At 32.1% G+C, this 19,509-nt stretch overlaps 2 protein-coding genes across 5 annotated transcripts; one reads left to right on the top strand and one right to left on the bottom strand.

The window, feature by feature from the left end:
- The first annotated feature begins 5,297 nt into the window (after positions 1-5,297).
- On the top strand, positions 5,298-8,108 carry LOC106756817. Its single transcript, XM_014639415.2, has 4 exons — positions 5,298-5,374; positions 5,485-5,716; positions 5,838-5,861; positions 7,549-8,108. Exons 2-4 carry the CDS (start codon positions 5,509-5,511, stop codon positions 7,848-7,850), a joined length of 534 nt encoding a protein of 177 aa, XP_014494901.1. The 5' UTR covers positions 5,298-5,374; positions 5,485-5,508; the 3' UTR covers positions 7,851-8,108.
- A 4,584-nt stretch (positions 8,109-12,692) lies between these two features.
- Positions 12,693-16,479, bottom strand: LOC106757790. Of its 4 annotated transcripts, XM_022779470.1 has the most exons (4): positions 15,735-16,479; positions 15,235-15,249; positions 14,771-14,927; positions 12,693-14,330 (listed from the first exon to the last, which is right to left on the bottom strand). In XM_022779470.1, the coding sequence occupies exons 3-4, from the start codon at positions 14,919-14,921 to the stop codon at positions 12,907-12,909; spliced, it is 1,575 nt and encodes a 524-aa protein (XP_022635191.1). In that variant the 5' UTR covers positions 14,922-14,927; positions 15,235-15,249; positions 15,735-16,479; the 3' UTR covers positions 12,693-12,906. The 4 variants fall into 4 exon arrangements, with proteins under 4 accessions (XP_022635191.1, XP_014496068.1, XP_022635190.1 ...); XM_014640582.2 differs by lacking the exon at positions 15,235-15,249; XM_022779469.1 differs by lacking the exons at positions 15,235-15,249; positions 15,735-16,479 and adding an exon at positions 15,203-15,220.
- Positions 16,480-19,509: the final 3,030 nt, after the last annotated feature.

The raw sequence follows: 19,509 nt of genomic DNA, 5'->3' as shown, positions 1-19,509 counted from the left end.
TCACGTGTGATTGCATAACAAATTGATAAATCAGTGTATCCATGATTATTGTGGCTAATCTTGGTAATTAATCAAACCTGTGTATATTGTAAATTTACTATCAGAATTTTAACAGTGTTGATTTGGTATTTTAATCAATCAAAATGTTTAATCTAGAATTGATACAATGCTAAATCATGTATGTGATCAATTTGATTTTACTAAAATATTTTTACATACTTCGAAAAGAACATAATTTTTTGAAAAACAACCAATTCAATCCCCTTTCCTGGCCAAAACTCCTTATTATGATTACAATTGGTTTCAAGAGTAGGTTCTTGAAAATTACTCAAGTTTGATCTTGAAAACATTTTTCAAATGTTTGAAAACAAACTTCTTTTTATTGAAGGTGCCTTTACTCAAGGCCTAGTATGTTATGTTTAGTGGTGTGAACTACTTATTTTTGAAGATATAGTGTGTAAATTTTTAAAGAATTTATTGACCAAGGGATTTGGAATGTTATCATAAATGCATCATTCATTCATAAGCATATTGTTAATAATAAATAAGTTGACAAGCCATGGAACCTCATGAATGGATCATTCATTCCTAAGCATGTTGTTGATAATAAGTAAGTTGGCGAGTCATGAAACCTCTCAAGTGAGAAAAAAAGGCTCAATATCATTGTGTTGCCAAAAATATCTCAACATCTACATTGAATCATCATCATTTAGTGTTTTAAGGCTAACTTAAATCATCATCAAGATCAACACCTTAACATTAGGGAGAAAATCATGGTAGCTCCTATAATGAAGAAAAATCTCATCATTATACTTTGAAGAAACACATGCGGCACATAGACATATTAAAAGTTATGCATAATAGTTACGACCATCATTACATTTATAAGAGTGAAATATGTTGGTTAGAAACTTCTCACATGACTTTTGAACTTTATAATTTCATCCAACATATGTGTATTTATGTCTCTTGGATTGAAGAATATTCTAAGAGAATAAAAGAGTATTCTATAATCTAAGAGTTTTACACGAATATAACATTTTTTCTTCTCTAAATCTTTGATAATTCCTCTTATGAATACTCCTTGAAATCTTCTTCTTTATTATTTTCTTCTTCATGCTTCCTTTATTTATTTTTAAAGTTATTTTTCTTCTTTTTCATTAGAGATCATGTTTCACATGCTTGGTCATGCTTTCCTTTCTCCTATCACATTTTCTTTATTTTGACTTTGTTTGACCTTTGATACATGTGTCAGCTAAACTTTTCTTGCTTCAAAATAGGCTTGATAAACTTAAAGTTTCTACTTCCTTATTTAAAATACACAATAAAGTTTATACTCTATTACACAAGTATTTATTTATTTGAAATTTGTTTAAGATCCTCATTATCTATGATCGATCTAAAACCCACACTAGTAAAAACAAATTAAAATAAAAGAAGGAAGAATTTTAAAATTCAAATTTACAAAAACTAAAATAAAGAAACTCTTTCATGAGTCAAATTTAGAAACCATTTTTCTCATGCCGTGCATATTTCTCATACTACATTTTGTCAAGATTAAATCTTGAATGGAACATAATTAGCTAAGAACCATACTTCATGATTAGGCTTTAATCTAGGCTTAACTTGACATTTTCTTCTTATGCTCTTTTTTTAATCTTGGTCACCCTTCTACTATCTTCTTAAGAAAATCCAACAACATAATTCTACCATATTTAATCTTTTTTAGAATCTTCTTCTTTATTTCTTTTTTCCATGCTTCTTTTTATTTATTATTGAAGATTTTTTTCTTATTCTTTATTATATTACTCTCTAATCCTATTCATATCATTGGTCAACTTGGTAAATATTAGTACATGTAAATAATGTCTAATCTATCTGACTTGCACTTTTATTCAAATCTTGGTCCTCTTCTTTTATAAGACTTATTTGGTCTTGTAACATTTATATAGTATGATATTTTATTATCATTTTTCGCTAAATATGTCTTATTTTCGTTAAAGATGATAATGTGAGACAAGTCATGTAGATTGGTCTAAAACTTGTAAACACTTGTAAGGTATGTAACATCCCAATAAATCTATAACAAAAACTATGATTTATTTAAGGAGTTAACATAAATAATAATAAAGAACAGTAATGAATGAGCAACTAGAATGAGAGGATATATGAAATATCATATGGAATTAAAACTGTACAAGGTGCAGAAATAAAATAAAATTACAAGTCAAGACCAAACGATCATATTAGTAGTTCATGACCGAACAATATTACAAAAGGAATAATTAGACCTAACGGTTCTTAATAAAGCACTGAACCGAACGTCTATATATACAAATAAAATTAAAACCCTAAACTAAGGACCAGACGATCCTGCACAACTCTCCGGCATAACGTCAAATGGTTGCTCTGTCTGCAGGGCATCTTCCAAAGTATCCTCATGATCACCCTCTGCTCACACCCAAAAAGAATGATCATTGCAGTGAAGAAAACAAACCGAACGACCAAATATCGAACGACAACATAAGCAAGACAGGAAAATAAGGGTAAGTTTATGTAAATTTAATTAATCATTTTCACATACACATAAAACATTTCAATAATCCGCATGCATCAAGATTTCCAAACATCAATATAACCAATTTATCTAGACTCTGTCCGGACGGTATGAACTATGTAGCTCGCTGCTCTTTGCACTCGTGTGGACCTGGCTGGGATACACTCAACAGACCGTCACCCGAGGTTAGTCCAGTGGAACCACCTCAGTATAGAAATACTAGGCTAAAGAACTTCCTGTCATTCCCACACATGAGTTACCCTTCTCTGTCTGAGAAGGCGTAATCACGGAATATCAGGATAGAGCAGAACCTGAGTCTGACCATAGCCATACTCCACTAAATCAATTTTCAAATCATGAGATATTCCTCCCTGGAATACTCTTAGCATCAGAATAATAATTCCACTTTCGTTTTTATACTATCAACAAACTGATCGAATGATAATGAGAAATATCGAGTATCATAGAAATTCAACAAGTGACCGAACGATCAAAGAATAAGAGACTGAATAAAACAAGGAGTTGTAATAGTTGACCGGACGGTCTGGCATAGGATAAAACCGTACACTGTTGAAAACAATACAGGTAAACTTATTCATGAAGAAGAATGAACGCTAAAAAACATAAGTCATTCTTGGAAGGAAACGAATACCAAGTTTATAACTTTAGCCAAATGCCTTTATGACTAACAGAAGTTCTCTTCAATAAAAACGAGTGTCAGTACAAAACCGAACACTCTGTGAGGAATCAAGTGTCAGTGTAAGACCGTACACTTTTCAAATAAATAATATTATAAACCGAACGTTTTTCCAAGAAGGATAATTAATATCAAACCGAGTACTTAGTCAATGACCAAATGCTTAAACATAATATCATATTTGTAAATCCGAACGCTTGGTTTATGACCGAACGTTCTTAAAATAATTAATAGCAATAATATGAAGTCGAATGCTTCAGAAATAGAGTGTCAGTCTAATACTAAATACTTGTATGACCGAACATATAGTTTATGACCGGACGTTCTTAGAATTCAAGTACTGGTATAAGACCTAGCACTTTTTTAAATGAACGTTATCAATATAGACCGAACACTCAATGTATGACTAAACGTTCTAAATAGTTAATGAGACCGAATACTCAGTCTATGACCAAGCACTTAGAGACCGGACGTTCAGTATAAGACCGGACGTCCATTAATGGTTAATTCCGAACGGATAACCAAGCAAGATATTTAAGTTTCAACACAAAGGTACCAGATCAATTGTTTTAAGAGGAAACCGAACGGTCCTAATAACCCTTCGATTACAGATTAATATTTTCACTAAGTTATATAACCTTACAAAATATTTCATACCAAAATCAAACATGCATTTCTCAACACCAAGATCATACATTCAGCAAGCATAACTCACAAAATCATGCATACAAAATAATCATAATTAAATTTATAAGCTTCCCTTACCTGATGATCCAAGCTAAGCTTCTAGGTTCTTCAAGTGGTCACTCTTAAGGCTTCAAAAGTCCAAAGTGCTCCAAACCGGATTCTGATCGGTGCAATTGGAAAGTCTTGACGCCGGGAAGCTTTAATCTAAAAGAAGTGGGGTGATCGGAGGAGAAGAATAGGTCAAAAATCTAGAGAGAAGTTGGTGGTTTCTAGAGAGAAGGAGGAGAAAAATGGATTTATGGGGGTAGAAGACGAAGAGGTTGCATGTAGAAGTGGTGCCAATTTTCGAAAGTTCAACTTTAAATATGGCCACCAAACGGGCCGTTCGGCCTACTCACAGCATGTCACTTGTCTTCCACTATCTAGAGGCTCTCATTCTCTCTGCCGCCACACGGATCGCGATGGCGGAGAATTAATTGCACTGCACACCTTGTCTCTCATTAGCCGAAGGAGATCCAAAGGGCGTAACACGTGGCTTTCACTAAAGAGAAACATTAATTGGGATGTGACAAGGTAGATTAGATATTTAAGTTTTTCAGCTTGTATAGACTTATTTCATCTCTCAACCAACATTAGTTATTATTATTATTTTGTAGTATGATTTGTATATTGAATATGATTGAATATTTTAACTCATTTTTTCATTTATATCATATTTTTCAAGTACAATTCTAGATTTTTTTCATCGTCCACTTTATTTTTTTATAGTATGTTTACTTTGTAAATAGTAAATCATTATCATGAAGTTTTTTTTTTTTAATTGTTAACTTGTAATAAAATCTTATTTTATAAAATAATCAAATTTAAAATTAAAAAGTTATGAAAAATATTTTATATTTTTTCATTCTTTTTTAAATTTATGTGGGTCATCCCACATGCAAACCCTAATTAATTTTACATATTATATATATTAATCTACAAACTATATGTGGATCAGATTGTCCTACTAACAAAATTGACCAAACAAATGAATCGAGTGACATTAACCCCCTAATTTTATAAGATTTTGCATAAATAGAAAGTGTAAAAATTGAAAACTTTATTAATTAATTATGAAACTACATCTAATGTCTATATCTAATTACATAAAATTATATTTTACATACTTGAACTTAGCGTAGAATTTTAACACGTTTTTTTAACCATTAAAAGAAAGGAATTGAAGTGAGAAGATGTTAGTTATAATTAGCAACAGTTTGATAGTGGTTTGTTAACTAAAGTGGGCGTTATCCCAAAGATTGAGTATAAGAAAAAGCAGTGAAAGTAAAATAATATAAAAGAAAACATGTTGGAAGACAGTGTATGATGAAAGAGACACGCGCAGTGTACTTGCGACTTCTTCAATCGGGCAAAACGCACTTACAACATTAAAGGTGGATTTGGGTCCAACAACGTTATTACTATAATTATTGTTATTATTATTATTATTACTAGTTCTTCCTTCTGCTGTGCAGTGGGAAATAAAATCATTACTTTCGATCAGATCTGTGTTTCTTGTCGGAGAGATATGTCACGGGGGAGATCTGATTCCGGTGGTTGGTTGAGGGGCTGTTTGGTGGTGTTCGCGGTGGTTTCCGCCTTGGGAGTGTGTGGGCCTGCGCTCTACTGGCGATTCAAGAACGCCATCTCTCTTCGCAATTCCCACAACAAATTCTCTTGCCCTCCTTGCCTCTGCAACTGCCCTCCTCCACTATCGCTATTCCAACTCGCTCCTGGTTTGTACCTTTTGCTTTTGCTTCAGATCATGCAAATCAAAAACTTGTTTTTGATTAATGAATGAATGAAAAAGATACCCACCAATTGTTTGCTGATTTGTTTCTTTTTGGGTATGCACAGGATTGGCGAATCTCTCTGTCTCAGGTTTGAGTTTCTCCTCTACTTTTTCATTTTTGTATGGTTTCTCTTTTATTATCTTTACTATGGGTTTTATGATCTGATCGGTGTGCCCCTCTATCGTCTTTATTGGCAAATATCTTCTTTTTCTCATTTGGTTTTCGCTATCGTATTTTAGATGTTGGATTTTGAAACAATGGTGATTCCGAGATCTTACATGGTTGAGGGATATGATGTGTTTGAAGAAACTTCTCCTTTAGATGAAATGAATAGGAAGAAAAGGATGAAATTCCATTTTGTTAAAACTGATTTTTTATGCGTTTGTTAAAGAAATAAAATGCTAGAGAAGGACAATATGGAGCTTCTATACATTACTGTAGGCATAAACTAGTTTTAATTTATGAAGAAGCTTATTTTATTTTAGTTTTGTAGGATAAATTCAAATTATGAGAGTGTCTAAGCATGCAAGCTAAGAACAAAACTAACACTGTTGTTAAATGAAGCTACGATCACATGAGCAATTGTTATGAGCTAACTATTAAGAGCAGGAATAACTTAGATCGACCAAGTACTTCAAAATTGGCAAAATGTCAGTGTCGTACATGTATTCAATAGCTATGCACATACAGTGTGCCTAGATAGATTACATATGGCTCTGATATGACTAACCGCTCGAAGATATGGCATATCAGACTAACGTAGGAGATATTGATATTCAACCCCAATGGGAAAGGGATACAGGGAACTCTCTTCTCTCAAACATGTGTTTTGGGTTTCTCATATCACACATCATAATTTTTACGGCTTTTGCTTTTCACTTTTTGCACTTGTTTATCCCGCAATATTGCTGCTCTTCCATACTCTCTAGCATCACACATCACATCTGTTATTCTGTTAACGTCTTATTCATTTCATTGAAGTATCATATCCTCTTCTATCCTGTTTGTTTTACTGCATTTTTTATGTGTAAACAGTTGCATCTAAGTTGTGACTTGATTTTTGATGAATTTTCTGCATCCCTGTATCCATGTGGTATCATACCACATACCTTTACTAAGTTTTTAGGTTCTTAGCTAGACCTTTATGCCATGTGATTTGATCTCTTGGCTCAAGTTCAGGCGTGACTCTTTTTTCTTGCTAATTAGTTTTTCATTTTTAGATATTAAAGACGTGAAGGTTAAATTAAAGTTTGAGTTCCTTAACATTTTTTTTTTTTTGCTTTTTAAATCAGTCTTGCTGAAATAGTTCCCTTTGTCATTTTCTGTCATAACACTTTAATCTGGGTAACCTGGTGGAAATTTCTTTTGTCTATATATTACTTCTTTATTGAAAAGGCCAACTTCACCAAATTATGTGCACCTTTTTTAATTTGGTAGGTGCTTCTTTAAATGCTCTGTCGATCAATGTAAAATGTCTTATATGGACTATATTAGCAGAAGGAATTGATTTCAAAACATCTGAGAATGGCAGAACTGATTTAAAAGAAGATATGGTGATTAAATTAAAGACGAGTAAAAACTATACAGCATTAAGTACTAAGATTCTAATATAATCAAGTAGGTGAGGAGGTGTAATTGCTTTTAAAATAGGAAATCTAAATTCACATTTTCTCAAATTTCTTATTCTTGATACTATCACGCTCAAACTTGTTATTAATTTTGCTACTGGTGATTGCATAGTGCATGTAAATAAAATCATTTATGCTGATAAACAGATTGTGGAAGTAATGACCCGGATCTAAAGGAGGAGATGGAGAAGCAGTTTGTGGACCTTCTAAGCGAAGAGCTGAAGTTGCAAGAGTCTGTTACTGAGGCAAACACACGGCACATGAACATAACTTTGGCTGAAGCAAGAAGAGTGGCATCTCAGTATCAGAGAGAGGCTGACAAATGTATTGCTGCAACTGAAACATGTGAGCAGGCAAGAGAACGAGCTGAGGCCATACTCATCAAGGAGAGAAAGATAACTGCGGTGTGGGAGCGACGTGCTCGTCAAATGGGTTGGGAATCAGAATAACTGCATAAGTTTTGTTATTTATATTCTTTATGGCTATAATCATGATTATGGTTTTACACAAGAATACAAGCAAAATGCTTGGTTTGTCCACCAATTTAGGTTAAAATTGATATCCTTACTGTGTTTGTAACTGTATCCCTTATATGCTAGTATCAAACAAATTTTATGTCAGATAATTAGTCTGTTACCAAGGTTAAAACTCATGTTCATCGACTTGATAATTTTTATACCTTATATTTAGCTCTAGTTTGAAGTAAATTGCTCTCTCTCCATTTGTTTTTGGGCCATTAGTTTTTTAAGTACTTGGATTTTGGTTGTTTCTTCTTGCACCTTATCAAATTTCTTCTGCACCCTATTATTCTGAATTTTATTTAAATCAATTTTAGAAATGTTTTTCCAGAATAGGAGTGCTGGGTGTCTGATTAGTGTCTTTCAAAAAGATGTTTCCGGAATTGATTTAGTGAGTTTTGGAAAATAAAATCCAAAGTGACAGGGTGCATGAAGAAATTTGATAGGATACAGGAAGAAATTTCCTTGAATTTTCACTTAATTACATTTTAGGCTGTCAAAGAAATGAGAATGATTAAATTGGTTCTTAAAATTATTTGGGAAAAATTGAAAAGAAAATGTAGATTCGGTATTATTGGCGAAATGTTATGTTCAATTTTATGAAAACAAATTATATAAACACATAAATCACTTTATTTGCGATTTAATTTAAACAAAAGTTAATGGATTTTGGAGATATGCTGAGACGTTCAAGACTAAAGGGGGGAAATAGGTGAAAAATAATATAAAAAATATATTTTTCAAAGATTATTTGCATATTATTACTTATTTGTATTATTAATATATTATTATTTTCAATAATTTAATAATTTATTTTTATTAACATTAAAGTTAGCATAACAATCTAAACTTAAAAATAAAAACTGTAAAGTCTTGTTGAGACAATATAACTAATCTACTCATGAGAATTATCGAAGACCAAATAAACAATTATGTTTGTCAAAGTCAAAGTGTTATTTTCTTCATGATAGAATGCAAAAAGGATGTATGGAACTTGCCCGTTTTTTATTTCACAACTTTAAATAATTTGTTCCTGTAAACCAATTTTCTTCTAATTTTGATTTTGTATGACCCGAAAATTTATAATAATTAAGAAAATAAATAAATAAGGTTAAATAGATATTTTAAATAAGAGATAAAATAATTTATTATTTATATAATTTGAAAATATTTTATTCATTTTTTTAAAATAAATGGTATAGTGATTGTTTAATTTAAAAGAATTATTGGCTTGTTAACTATTTAATTTAGAATGTTTATTTTCTTAAAAACATATTATGTATAAAGACAAAAAATGATATTTTAGAAATGGTAGTAATTTAAAAATACTGAAACTGGATTATTTTAATATTGAATGATTTTAATATAAATAGTTTCATTATAAATAAATTTCATTATTTTAAAACACACCATTTATCTATAAATTATTTTTTTAGAATTCTCTGACTTCTCTCTAGGAGTTTTCCTTCTATATTTATTTGTTTGAAGATTTGAGACCACATGAGTAATCATCGCGACGAGATCCTTAAGTTTACCCAATCAGTTTCTCCAAAAGAGTAAGTTAGTTTTTACTATTTTTCTTTGGTTTGTCTCATTTCCTTTGCATGCGAGTAGTAGTGTTTTCGCATATGTCTTTTGAGTCTTCTATAAGACTTTTTGCTGATCAGTGATTTTAATGGTATATCTTAATCATGATTTTGTTGTTTGTAGGTATAATTAGTATTCTTTGATCTGTGGGAGCTGTTTGAGGGTTTTATAGAGTCGTTGGTCTTCAAAAAGGTGAGGGAAGGTAATATTTACTTTAATTTTGTGTTAAGAAGTATGCATTTATGTTTGATAGATTGTGAGATTGATGTTTAATTGAACCTGTTACAAATTGAGATGATTGTTGAGTGATGTTCGTATCTTGATGAGTGAAGGTTTGCGTATTGATGAATATTACTGTGTATGCTTGTGAATTGATAATTGTTTAGACTTTAATTTTGCTAATTAGAGTTTAATTAGATAGAAAAACTTATGTAGAACTGAAAGTAGTAAAAAGGAGTCTTGTTGGATTAGTTATTGGTTTAGTTTGGGGTTTTAATAGGTGGATTTCTAGAGGAGTGGCTTGGGAGAGATAATTAATGTTTGGGGGTCTATTTTTAGGTCATTTGAGTGATGTTCACACATGTATGATGCTTTGATGATGATTTTGTCTTGATCAAGTGAATGGTAGATGGACATAATTCATGACTCTCGTGGAGAGATTTCATGGTAGTGCGATTATTGTAGAAGCTTAGTCTTGGAGGTTATCCTAACACTCTAATAATCATCTATTCTCGAGCATAGATGAATGAGACATGAGATGAGAATAGCAAGAGGTCATATTCTAGGAGTTTTACCTTGGTCTAAAGAGCTAATGAACTAACCTTATGTATGATAGGGTAAAACCCATTAGCAATGACTCTGTAGAACAATAGATGTTACCATAAGTACACAACCCGCCATAGTTCCACAATAATACATGTATATGGATGGTCAAGACTAGAATCTATTTGTATGCTTAGGTTGTTTTGGTTTGAAAGTAAAGTGTGTTGTATGATGAATTATAATTGTCTTAAATTTCTTTGATAATATAAACTTACCATTTCCTTTTTGTGTTTGTTTGTCTGTTTTGTTTCTTCTCTTTTGCAATAATCACCTTAATAGTGTGAGCTTAAGGGATGTCTCTGGTGAGTGGGAGGAGAAGGAACTGAGGCATTTTGTGTTTTAGTTTCGGAAGACATATTACACTTTTGATTAAGTATAATATCTCATGATTGTGTAGGATCTTATATATCTTTTACTATTATAGGTTATTTATGGAAAGATGTGACAAATCTTATAATAGTTTAATGTTATACAAATTGGGATGTTAGATTATGATAAAAGATAAAACAGTTTGTTAATTATTTTAAAAATATTTATTTAAAAAGTTATATAAGATATATAATGATTTATTAATTAAAATATTTATTTTATTTAAAAGATTTTCTTAAAAATAAAATTATGTCAATTGTTTAAAAGGTTTAGAAAATTTTTTAAGAGATAAAATAGTTTGTTAATTATATAATAAATTTGTTTTGTTTTAAAGAGTTTTTTAAAAATAAAATATTTAATGGTTATTATATTATAAACGGCTTATATATGATGGTCATTCTTTAAATAATTTTATTAAAAATATATAAGATTTATTAGGTGTGTCATTATGGTCTAAAACAATTTTCTAAAAGATAGAATAAGTAATAAAGATATGGGAGATATATCCTAAAAGATAATTTTTATTTTTGAGAATGATACAAATATCAAGTGTGGGGGAGGATTAAAGCTTTTAAGAGAAAACCTTTTTAGGTAGACCTTAAGAAAAGAATGAGAAATAATTGTCCAGATAAACTAGGAATGAATTAGAACAACATGAAACTTTTGAAAGAATTGTGGAGAGTGGTTTTCGTTCATAAGTCTCTTCGAAAAAACAATGAGAAGGTTAATCTCTATGTAATTATGAGTTAAAAATGATGAATTTCTTTTATAAGACTCTTTGAAAAAATAGTGAAAAGTGAAACCTATGTGCTTTGTTCATTGTATTGGAAGTGTCCTCTGTCAATTAAATTTTTTAATTTTTTAGAAAAATAATGGAAAGTGGACTTCACCTTAAGACTTTTAGGAAACAATGAAAAGTAGACTCTATCCGTGAAATTATACAAAAAAGAAAGAGTAAATTGCATGCTTGTGTTACTATAAATGCGAATAGGAAAAGTATTTTAACCTGTTATGTGTATGTACATAATAAAAATTATGCTAAGTTTTATTTCTATAAACTTAAAATACACTTCAGAGCCTTTATGAATTCTTAAAATGATAAATGATAAATGAGAATAAATGATTTATTAAAAAAATACTATTTTATTATCTTTAAGATCAGTCTATATGGTAAAAAGTTCAGCCATCTTATTTTATATTTAAGAAAACTATATAAATTTTCTCAACAATATCTTTTTTTTGTCCTTTTCTCTTTTTAAATTACAGTGAAGACTGAAAATATGGTTGACTTGATTGGATTGTATGGGATCAATAATATGATTAATCAAGTTGATCTGATTCAATTTTTTAATTTTGTAATATATACACACACGTATATATGTATAATATTGGTTTTTTAATCTTGTTTATAAAATTGCTTTAGTCAATTTTCATTTTATAGATTTCGATACTTTATTGTAATGAAATCATCAAATTTAAATTATAAAATTACATTGTATTGAAGTATTTCATATATATTTTCAACCTTTTTTATTAAATAAATTTAAACTTAAGTTAGAATTACCAAAATTGTTTTATGCATACTAATATACATTGTATCATCCAATTAGTAATCCATCAAACCGATCAGACAAAGGTAGTGATGGACCCAAACAACGATGAAAAGACTATGTTTGTCTAATGTACAATAAATTAAAGAATTAAAATTATGAAAATAAAATTAAACTTACAGATTATATGTAGTAAAGTAAACTCAGTAGTGTGGGCACCAATACACTTTAAAATACAAATATGGAAAGGTAAGTTAGAAACATAGAAAGAGTTATTATCCATAACTTTTGCACTGAGTTTCAATTGTATGAACGGAATGCAAAAATATACAAATGAGAATTTTCATTGACGATAAAATAATGCCAAATTACATGATAAAACGGGAAATCTTGCATCATAATTAGTTTTCTTTTCCACCAACAATTTCCTCCCTCGAACCTTATATGCCCACCCCAAAGTGGAAACTGTGATAAATTAAGGAATAAGAAAATTTTACAGTTGCAAAAGGACTTGAGAAGAATATGAGACGACATAACTCAGAAAGATTAAATTACCTTCCAAAACACTATTTTACAATGAAGGCTACTTTTTGAATCTTATGTCAAATATACAAAGGAAAAATCGAAGTGCCATCACACTTCACAACCTGAGATTCACTTCAAGCTCTTCTCATGTCTTGCCTTCGTCCATCTCCAAAAACCTCTTCTATCATGTTGCATGTTGGTAAAAAGTCAATCTTATTCTTAGAGCATGACACAAAGCCAGTATCCCACACTTTTGCATCACAAGGCTCCAAAACATATCCTTGGTTGTAACCATTGCTTACTCCATTATAGTTACCACACCAATGATCCCCATTTTCAGTATTCACCTTAGTCTGCCGTGAGGCAACTCCTGCGTCGGAAGAAGTGCATGAATCATCTTTAACTTTTTCATCACACGAATCCTGCCAAACAGGTTGATCCTGAGGTTGAATTAGAGGGGTACTACCAGAATGAGGCATCTCTTCTATAGGATCGTATTTGGAATCATCATCAATGTTCCTACTAGTAATAAAATCCACTGTTTCATTAGCTTCACAGGGTTCATCAGCAGCATACTCATCATAGGTTTGCAAATCATTATCTAGGCAGTCAGCCATACAAGACTCATCTTGACATACCGGGGACTCGGCAACAGAGTCCTCATCTTCCTCTCGAGTTGCAATATCATTGCTGTCACTACCTTGCCATTCATCATTATCACTGTCAATGTTTAAAAGGTCATTCCTGTTCTGTTCTGCCCTCCTTCGAAGCATAAAGACATTAAAGTAGTAACTCACTATTTCCTTTTTGGTTCGTGAAGGAAAAGCAATAGAAAGATAGTTCCAGAAATTCTTGTCAAGGGATGCTGGATTATTGAAAACAACCTCATGAAATAATTGCTCATCCTCAGCACTCCATTTTTCTGCCACTTGTTCTCCCATGTTAGTGAAGCCCAATTCAGTGAATTTCTCAGGCCCAAAGGATTTTATAAGTTTATCTCTTTCTTCTGCAATATGTTGTCTAACACATCTCATGGATCCCTGATCTTCACAGTCACACTCGGTTCTTCCCTTGCCAACTTCATCGTCATTGCTAGATAATTCCATCTGAGGCAAGGGAATGACACAGGTCCCCAACAGTCTTTCCTCAGTTTCATCCCTGTCCCCAACAGTTAAGTCTGTATCTGAAACAGAAGCTGAGGCATTTGATCTATTACTGGCCCCTAAAAAATCCCAAGCTGGAACTTCGGCTTGATGATTAGCTCCAACAGATACAGGTTTGCGAGGAGAGTGTTCCAGAAGTATGGAATAAATGTCCTCATAGCGAGTCAGTGTCCTTATTGGTCGCTCTGGACTAAAATACTCTGGAAAAAGGGCAAGATGTAAAGGTGTTTCTAGATGGAGATCATCAGCTGTGCTACTAGTGGCCCATGAAGAAGCAGGAATATCTATAACAGGAAAGCTTGTTTCAGAGTTCCCAGCCTCCATAGCAAGTTCACCAAAACTTCCACTTTCGACCTTCTCAATACCTTCACTACTAACTTGTGTACAGCCATCCTCTACAAATTATAATGTAGTCATATCAAAATGTATTCAGCGAACTAAAAAAGAAAACTAACAGGCATTATTAAAAAACCCAAAAAGTCCTTCAATTCTCCCATTTCCTGGTTCAAGCAGTAATAGATGAATTATACTAAATTTTAAACTACCACACAATAAACAAGAAAACACATTGACAATACTCTCTATCCTACTAGGAAATATAATGAAATCACCCAATGTGGGACAAAAGATATAGAAATTAAGAAAGTTGAATTACTATAAACTCTGAAGCTCAAACATGTATTGTAAACGGGTTCACTAATAGATTGGAGTTGAGCTACAGTAATTATCTTAAGTTACTAAAGCACAAGCTTGAAACTCGTGAAAATGCTCATTTTTTAATTTCAAATATACAGTCGATGCTCAATATTGGAGAGACCATCAACTAAACACCCACCCGAAGGTTTTGGCATTTGGGTATGATAATCATCATCGGGAAAGACAGATTCTGATAATGAAAAGAGCTCATGGCTGGGTCCTGCATGTTTTGGGTGTTTGAAAGATCCCTCGAGTATTTCCTCAGCATCAAAAGAACGCTTCTGCACCATGATTACCTGCAGGCCAGGATTCAACAAAGAATAAGACAACAGAAATTAATCAGAATAAACGCTTATAACAACCAGAAAGATAGGCCAAAAAGATCATGAGCTAACCATTTACGGTGAGGGATGATGCATGCAATATAGCGTTGAATATTTTAAAACAAAAAAAAGGACAAAACTGTTACAAAACATTGAATTAAACATCTTCAACATATATCGGTAATTGACAGTGACCATGGAAACTCATCATGCTTAAATACTAAAAACTAATTCAGAACTTCATTCACCAGTAGGATGTGTTGTGTTAAAAACAAATAACCTGTACAAATGCTGGCTGCAAAAGCAAATGAAAAAAAATCATATTATAGAATGCTTCTCCAAATAAAAACATCCAGGTCTACTTAACAAATATTTAATAGAATATGACATCATACAACAACAACATTGCAAGGCGTAAATAGAACAGTAGATGTTGAACCCCGATCCTGAATAAGAATGTCTTGTATGTAAATCACTGTAACTACAATTTATATCACACAATAGTAAAAGGCTAGTTTGCCCAATAACCAAAGCAATATTTACTTGTACATTCAGAGCCTAGTGAACACCACTGGCAATTGCAACATTTAGGTACAAATAGGTATACTGACATTATTTACTCCAAAAACATAGAAACTCAGACCACTGCCAAAACTTTGACTAGAAAAATAAAAATAAATTGCCACCATATAAATGCATGAAATTCCCATAACATGCAAACACAAACAATAATTGTCACCAATAATAAAAATAACAACAATAATAATTTATTTATGATACCTTACACCAGTCTCCTTCAAAATATATGCAGGGCTGAATCGGACAATTGAGAGCTCTAATTGAAAGTAATCAAACAGGAGAATCCTAATTGCTCAAGGAATTGAAGCTTCCGGAAAGGAATTCAGCTAAACGACAAAAAGCCCCAATTTGAAAAAACCCTAACCCTAGATCTTTCCAAATCCAGCGAGAACGACGGACAAGTATTACGATTCGAACCGAACCGAATTACCCGACACAAGATCTAACAACCCAAACCAGGTTTCAGAAGGATCGCACCGAAATCAAACATGCGTCGAAAATAATTTACAAAAACCGGAGAAAACGAACGAGGCAACAAATACCCAGAACCCAAATCGAATAGAAAAATTTCCCCTTTCAGATCCCGTAAGGTGAAAAACAGATCCAGAATATTCCTCTACGGAAACCCTAAAAACGGATCCCGTCAATCGATAAGGCGAAAATTGGGACAGGTCCGCGCAGAAAATAAAGAAATAGGCGAAGGGCTGGTCGATTGGAGGGATGGCGGCAAAATTGGGGGAGGAATCGAGGGAGAAAGGAAAAGAAATCAAGATCGGAAAAAAAAAACGCGGCTAAAGACGAAAACGGAAAAGCTAGGGTTAACTTTTTTTTTTTGGTTGGTGCGGGAAAGGAATAAAAGGAAGAAACGACACCGTATGGTTGTGTGTGAATTATAGGAAATGCCCCTGATGTTGTTTGGTTTGCGTTTGAGGTGTGAGGGATGCGAGTGCGGTATATATGGGACAGTGTGGGAACGAGTTTGAGGGTAGATTCCGAATCATAATTATCATTGCTCAAGCCTCATCTGACACGTGGCATTCTCTCAAAGGATCATTTTGTATTTTCTTTTCTGACTTTCCCTTTTATGGGCCAACGTGAATTTTGTGGGTGGGGGAATCTGGGGACAATAATCAAAGGGTCCTTTTTTTTTATTTATTTTTTTAATTTTTTATTTTTAACTTATATATAAAACAAATATTTTATATTTATTCTCTTCTTCTTCACCTTTACACCGCCTTATCATTCATATTTTTTATTGTGGTTGTTTTTGTTTTGCATAGATACTTATATATTTTTTGGGTCTTTTTTTATTTTAAGAAAATTGTATTTATCGGAATTTTATTAATTTTATTTATACACAATTAATTCTACGTCTAGAATCATGTTTTCAATATGAAAAATGCCTTAAAATAAAAATTATGATTTGAGTAAATTATGTATTACTGTTTTATTAATATGTGTATTTGATACACATTAATTATGAGCTACACATAAGTAATTGTAAAAAAATTGTAAGAAAATAATGTTAAAAAAATATTTTTTAATAAAAAATAGGTTTGATATGTTATTTTTTTTTCTCTTTATTGTCCATTTTGTAATGTTGAGTATTTAGTACGGAAAAAGAAAGGGGAAATAGAAAGAAGTTGTATTAGCATTATACATCACTTTTAACAGTGGATGTTGACAAGGGAGGGATAATAGAAACAAGAACAATGAAATTTGAAAGCATGAAGGGTATATGTAGTAAAATTTGTCTGGGTCCAGTTTAAAACTAAAAGTGATGTTGTGTATATAGTAAAATGAGATTGATTGTAGGTTTTAGATTTAATTATTTCAATATCATATTGAAAGTAGTTATGAATTAGATTGAATTTACAAAATTCTATATAATATTAAAATAATTAATTAATATTTTATTACATTAGAAGAAAGTTTTAGGAATAAACCGCTAAATTCGAAACGAATATGATGTGATTTTGGAATTAGAATATTTAATTGAAGTTTGAAGAACATTCTAAGATAAAAAAAATGCATAAATATACAGTATAAAAACAAGGTTTAATAACTATTTTGTTTCCTCTTTTCGTAGGGTCTGTTCAAAGTTATCCTACCTTTTTTTAAAAAGTTCACTAAAATCTTACTTTTTGCAAAAACGGTGCACGCTAGTGTTTTTTTGCTTATAGCGTTAAAAATTTTAACGGCACAGTGCCCAGGTCAATTATCAGTGAACGAGTTGTTAATTTTTTATACACGTGGCAACTTAAAAAACCAATAACATCGAAATCTGGTATTTGAAAATGGTTTTGTTCCAACTATATCATGCCGCAACTCCAAAATCCACAACCCCCCATCATCACCGTGAACTCTCCCACCTCCTCCGCGCAAGAGATTTCCATATACAACCTTACCCCCTCTGCATACTCTACCCAAGAGTGGGAGGAGTGCAACGAGACAGGATTAGCAAGAGACGCGGCCGAAGTAGGGATAGCAAATGGCAGGACTGGCAATGTGGATAAGGTTGAAGACGACAATGGGTCTACGCTGACAAAGCCACTATTTTCAGATATACAGTACACATGTGCATAATTTGGTTCGAAAAAGGGTAAGAGAGTGATATAATTTGTGGAGTCTCAACCATGATTTTCTGGAACAAGATTTCAAAGTAAATCATAAGAAGAAAGAAAGGAAAGTTAGACAGATAAAGATGATAAATTGATGTTTTTGACATAGAATGTTACACTTCACAAAGACTCCCAGATTCTGCTTAACTTGTTCTTTTTCACACTCCATTTCCAACACTCACTTCAATTCTGATTGCATATTCATATTCTTGTTATAAACAGATATTTCCACTTCGTTCTACTTTCATGGAAATACACAGTTTGAAAGATTTTGACTTTGAATAATCATTGCCTTATTAAAATGAAATTACCAACACCTTTGCCACTAATTTTTTGTCTTGTGCGTATCATTGTCTCGTGCGTGCCTATTTGTTGAGAGCCACTTTTAATTTCTTCACCTGTCTGAATTTGAAAAAAAAACCAGAAAGAATAGCCTCGGTATTGGCAACAGTAAACCTATGACATTGGAATGAATTATTAAAAAATTGTTACTATAATTTGTAGGTGGGTGTTAAACATAAGAGAGTTTTTGAATCCGATGACATGTCTCGAGGGAGTGTAAGGGCAGAAAAATTTCTCGAAACATTTGTTGCTTTGCCACTAATGACTGTGGACAAAATGCAAGCATTGCAAGAAGTAACAAAAGTTAACAGAAAGTTTGGTGACCATGGACAAAATGTATTTTAATGTTATTTTTCAAAATTTTAGAAGACCGTATGGACTTTCTTCCTTGGACCTATGGATGATATATATTTAAAAGCTATTGATTATATTCAAAGCATGTTTATTGATGTTACAAATTTCACCGTTATATTGAGAAAAAGAACAGGTGATTGTAAGATAGGATAATTAATGCAAAAAACTTAGATCTTGCAGTTCCAACTTGAAACAAAAATATCTCTTCTCCAGCCTGAAAAAATCTGCCACTTTGTTGTCGAGATATTATATTGATTTTGAAAGCAAACGAAGAAAGGGTACAACAGGTGAACAAGATATTAATATAAATAATTTGCTTTTTGTTGTGAAGATATTCATTTTGGAAGAAAAAATACCCAAAGAGAATGTGACTGACGATAAAAGCTTATGAGCACATATCTCTTTCCAATGTAGCATAACAATATGTATTCGTACTTAATTTGTCATTGGGTTAAGCGTGGTCGATACTTATTTGTCATATTCCATTGAAGTGCTGGAAGATGAAATCGCAAGAGAGGTGGAAGATGAAATCACAAGGAGGTGGCGGAGGAAGTGAGGGGTTGAGGTTGTAGGTGGAAATCCCTTGTGCAGAGGAGGTGGGAGAGTGACGATGGAGTTGTGGCGGTGGAAGGCTATGGATTCTAGAGTTGCGGCGTGAT

Source organism: Vigna radiata, chromosome 3 (genome assembly GCF_000741045.1).
Source record: "Vigna radiata var. radiata cultivar VC1973A chromosome 3, Vradiata_ver6, whole genome shotgun sequence".
Taxonomy (NCBI): Eukaryota; Viridiplantae; Streptophyta; class Magnoliopsida; order Fabales; family Fabaceae; genus Vigna; species Vigna radiata.
Note: the sequence above shows the minus strand (reverse complement) of the source record. Positions and strands in the feature narration are given on the sequence as shown.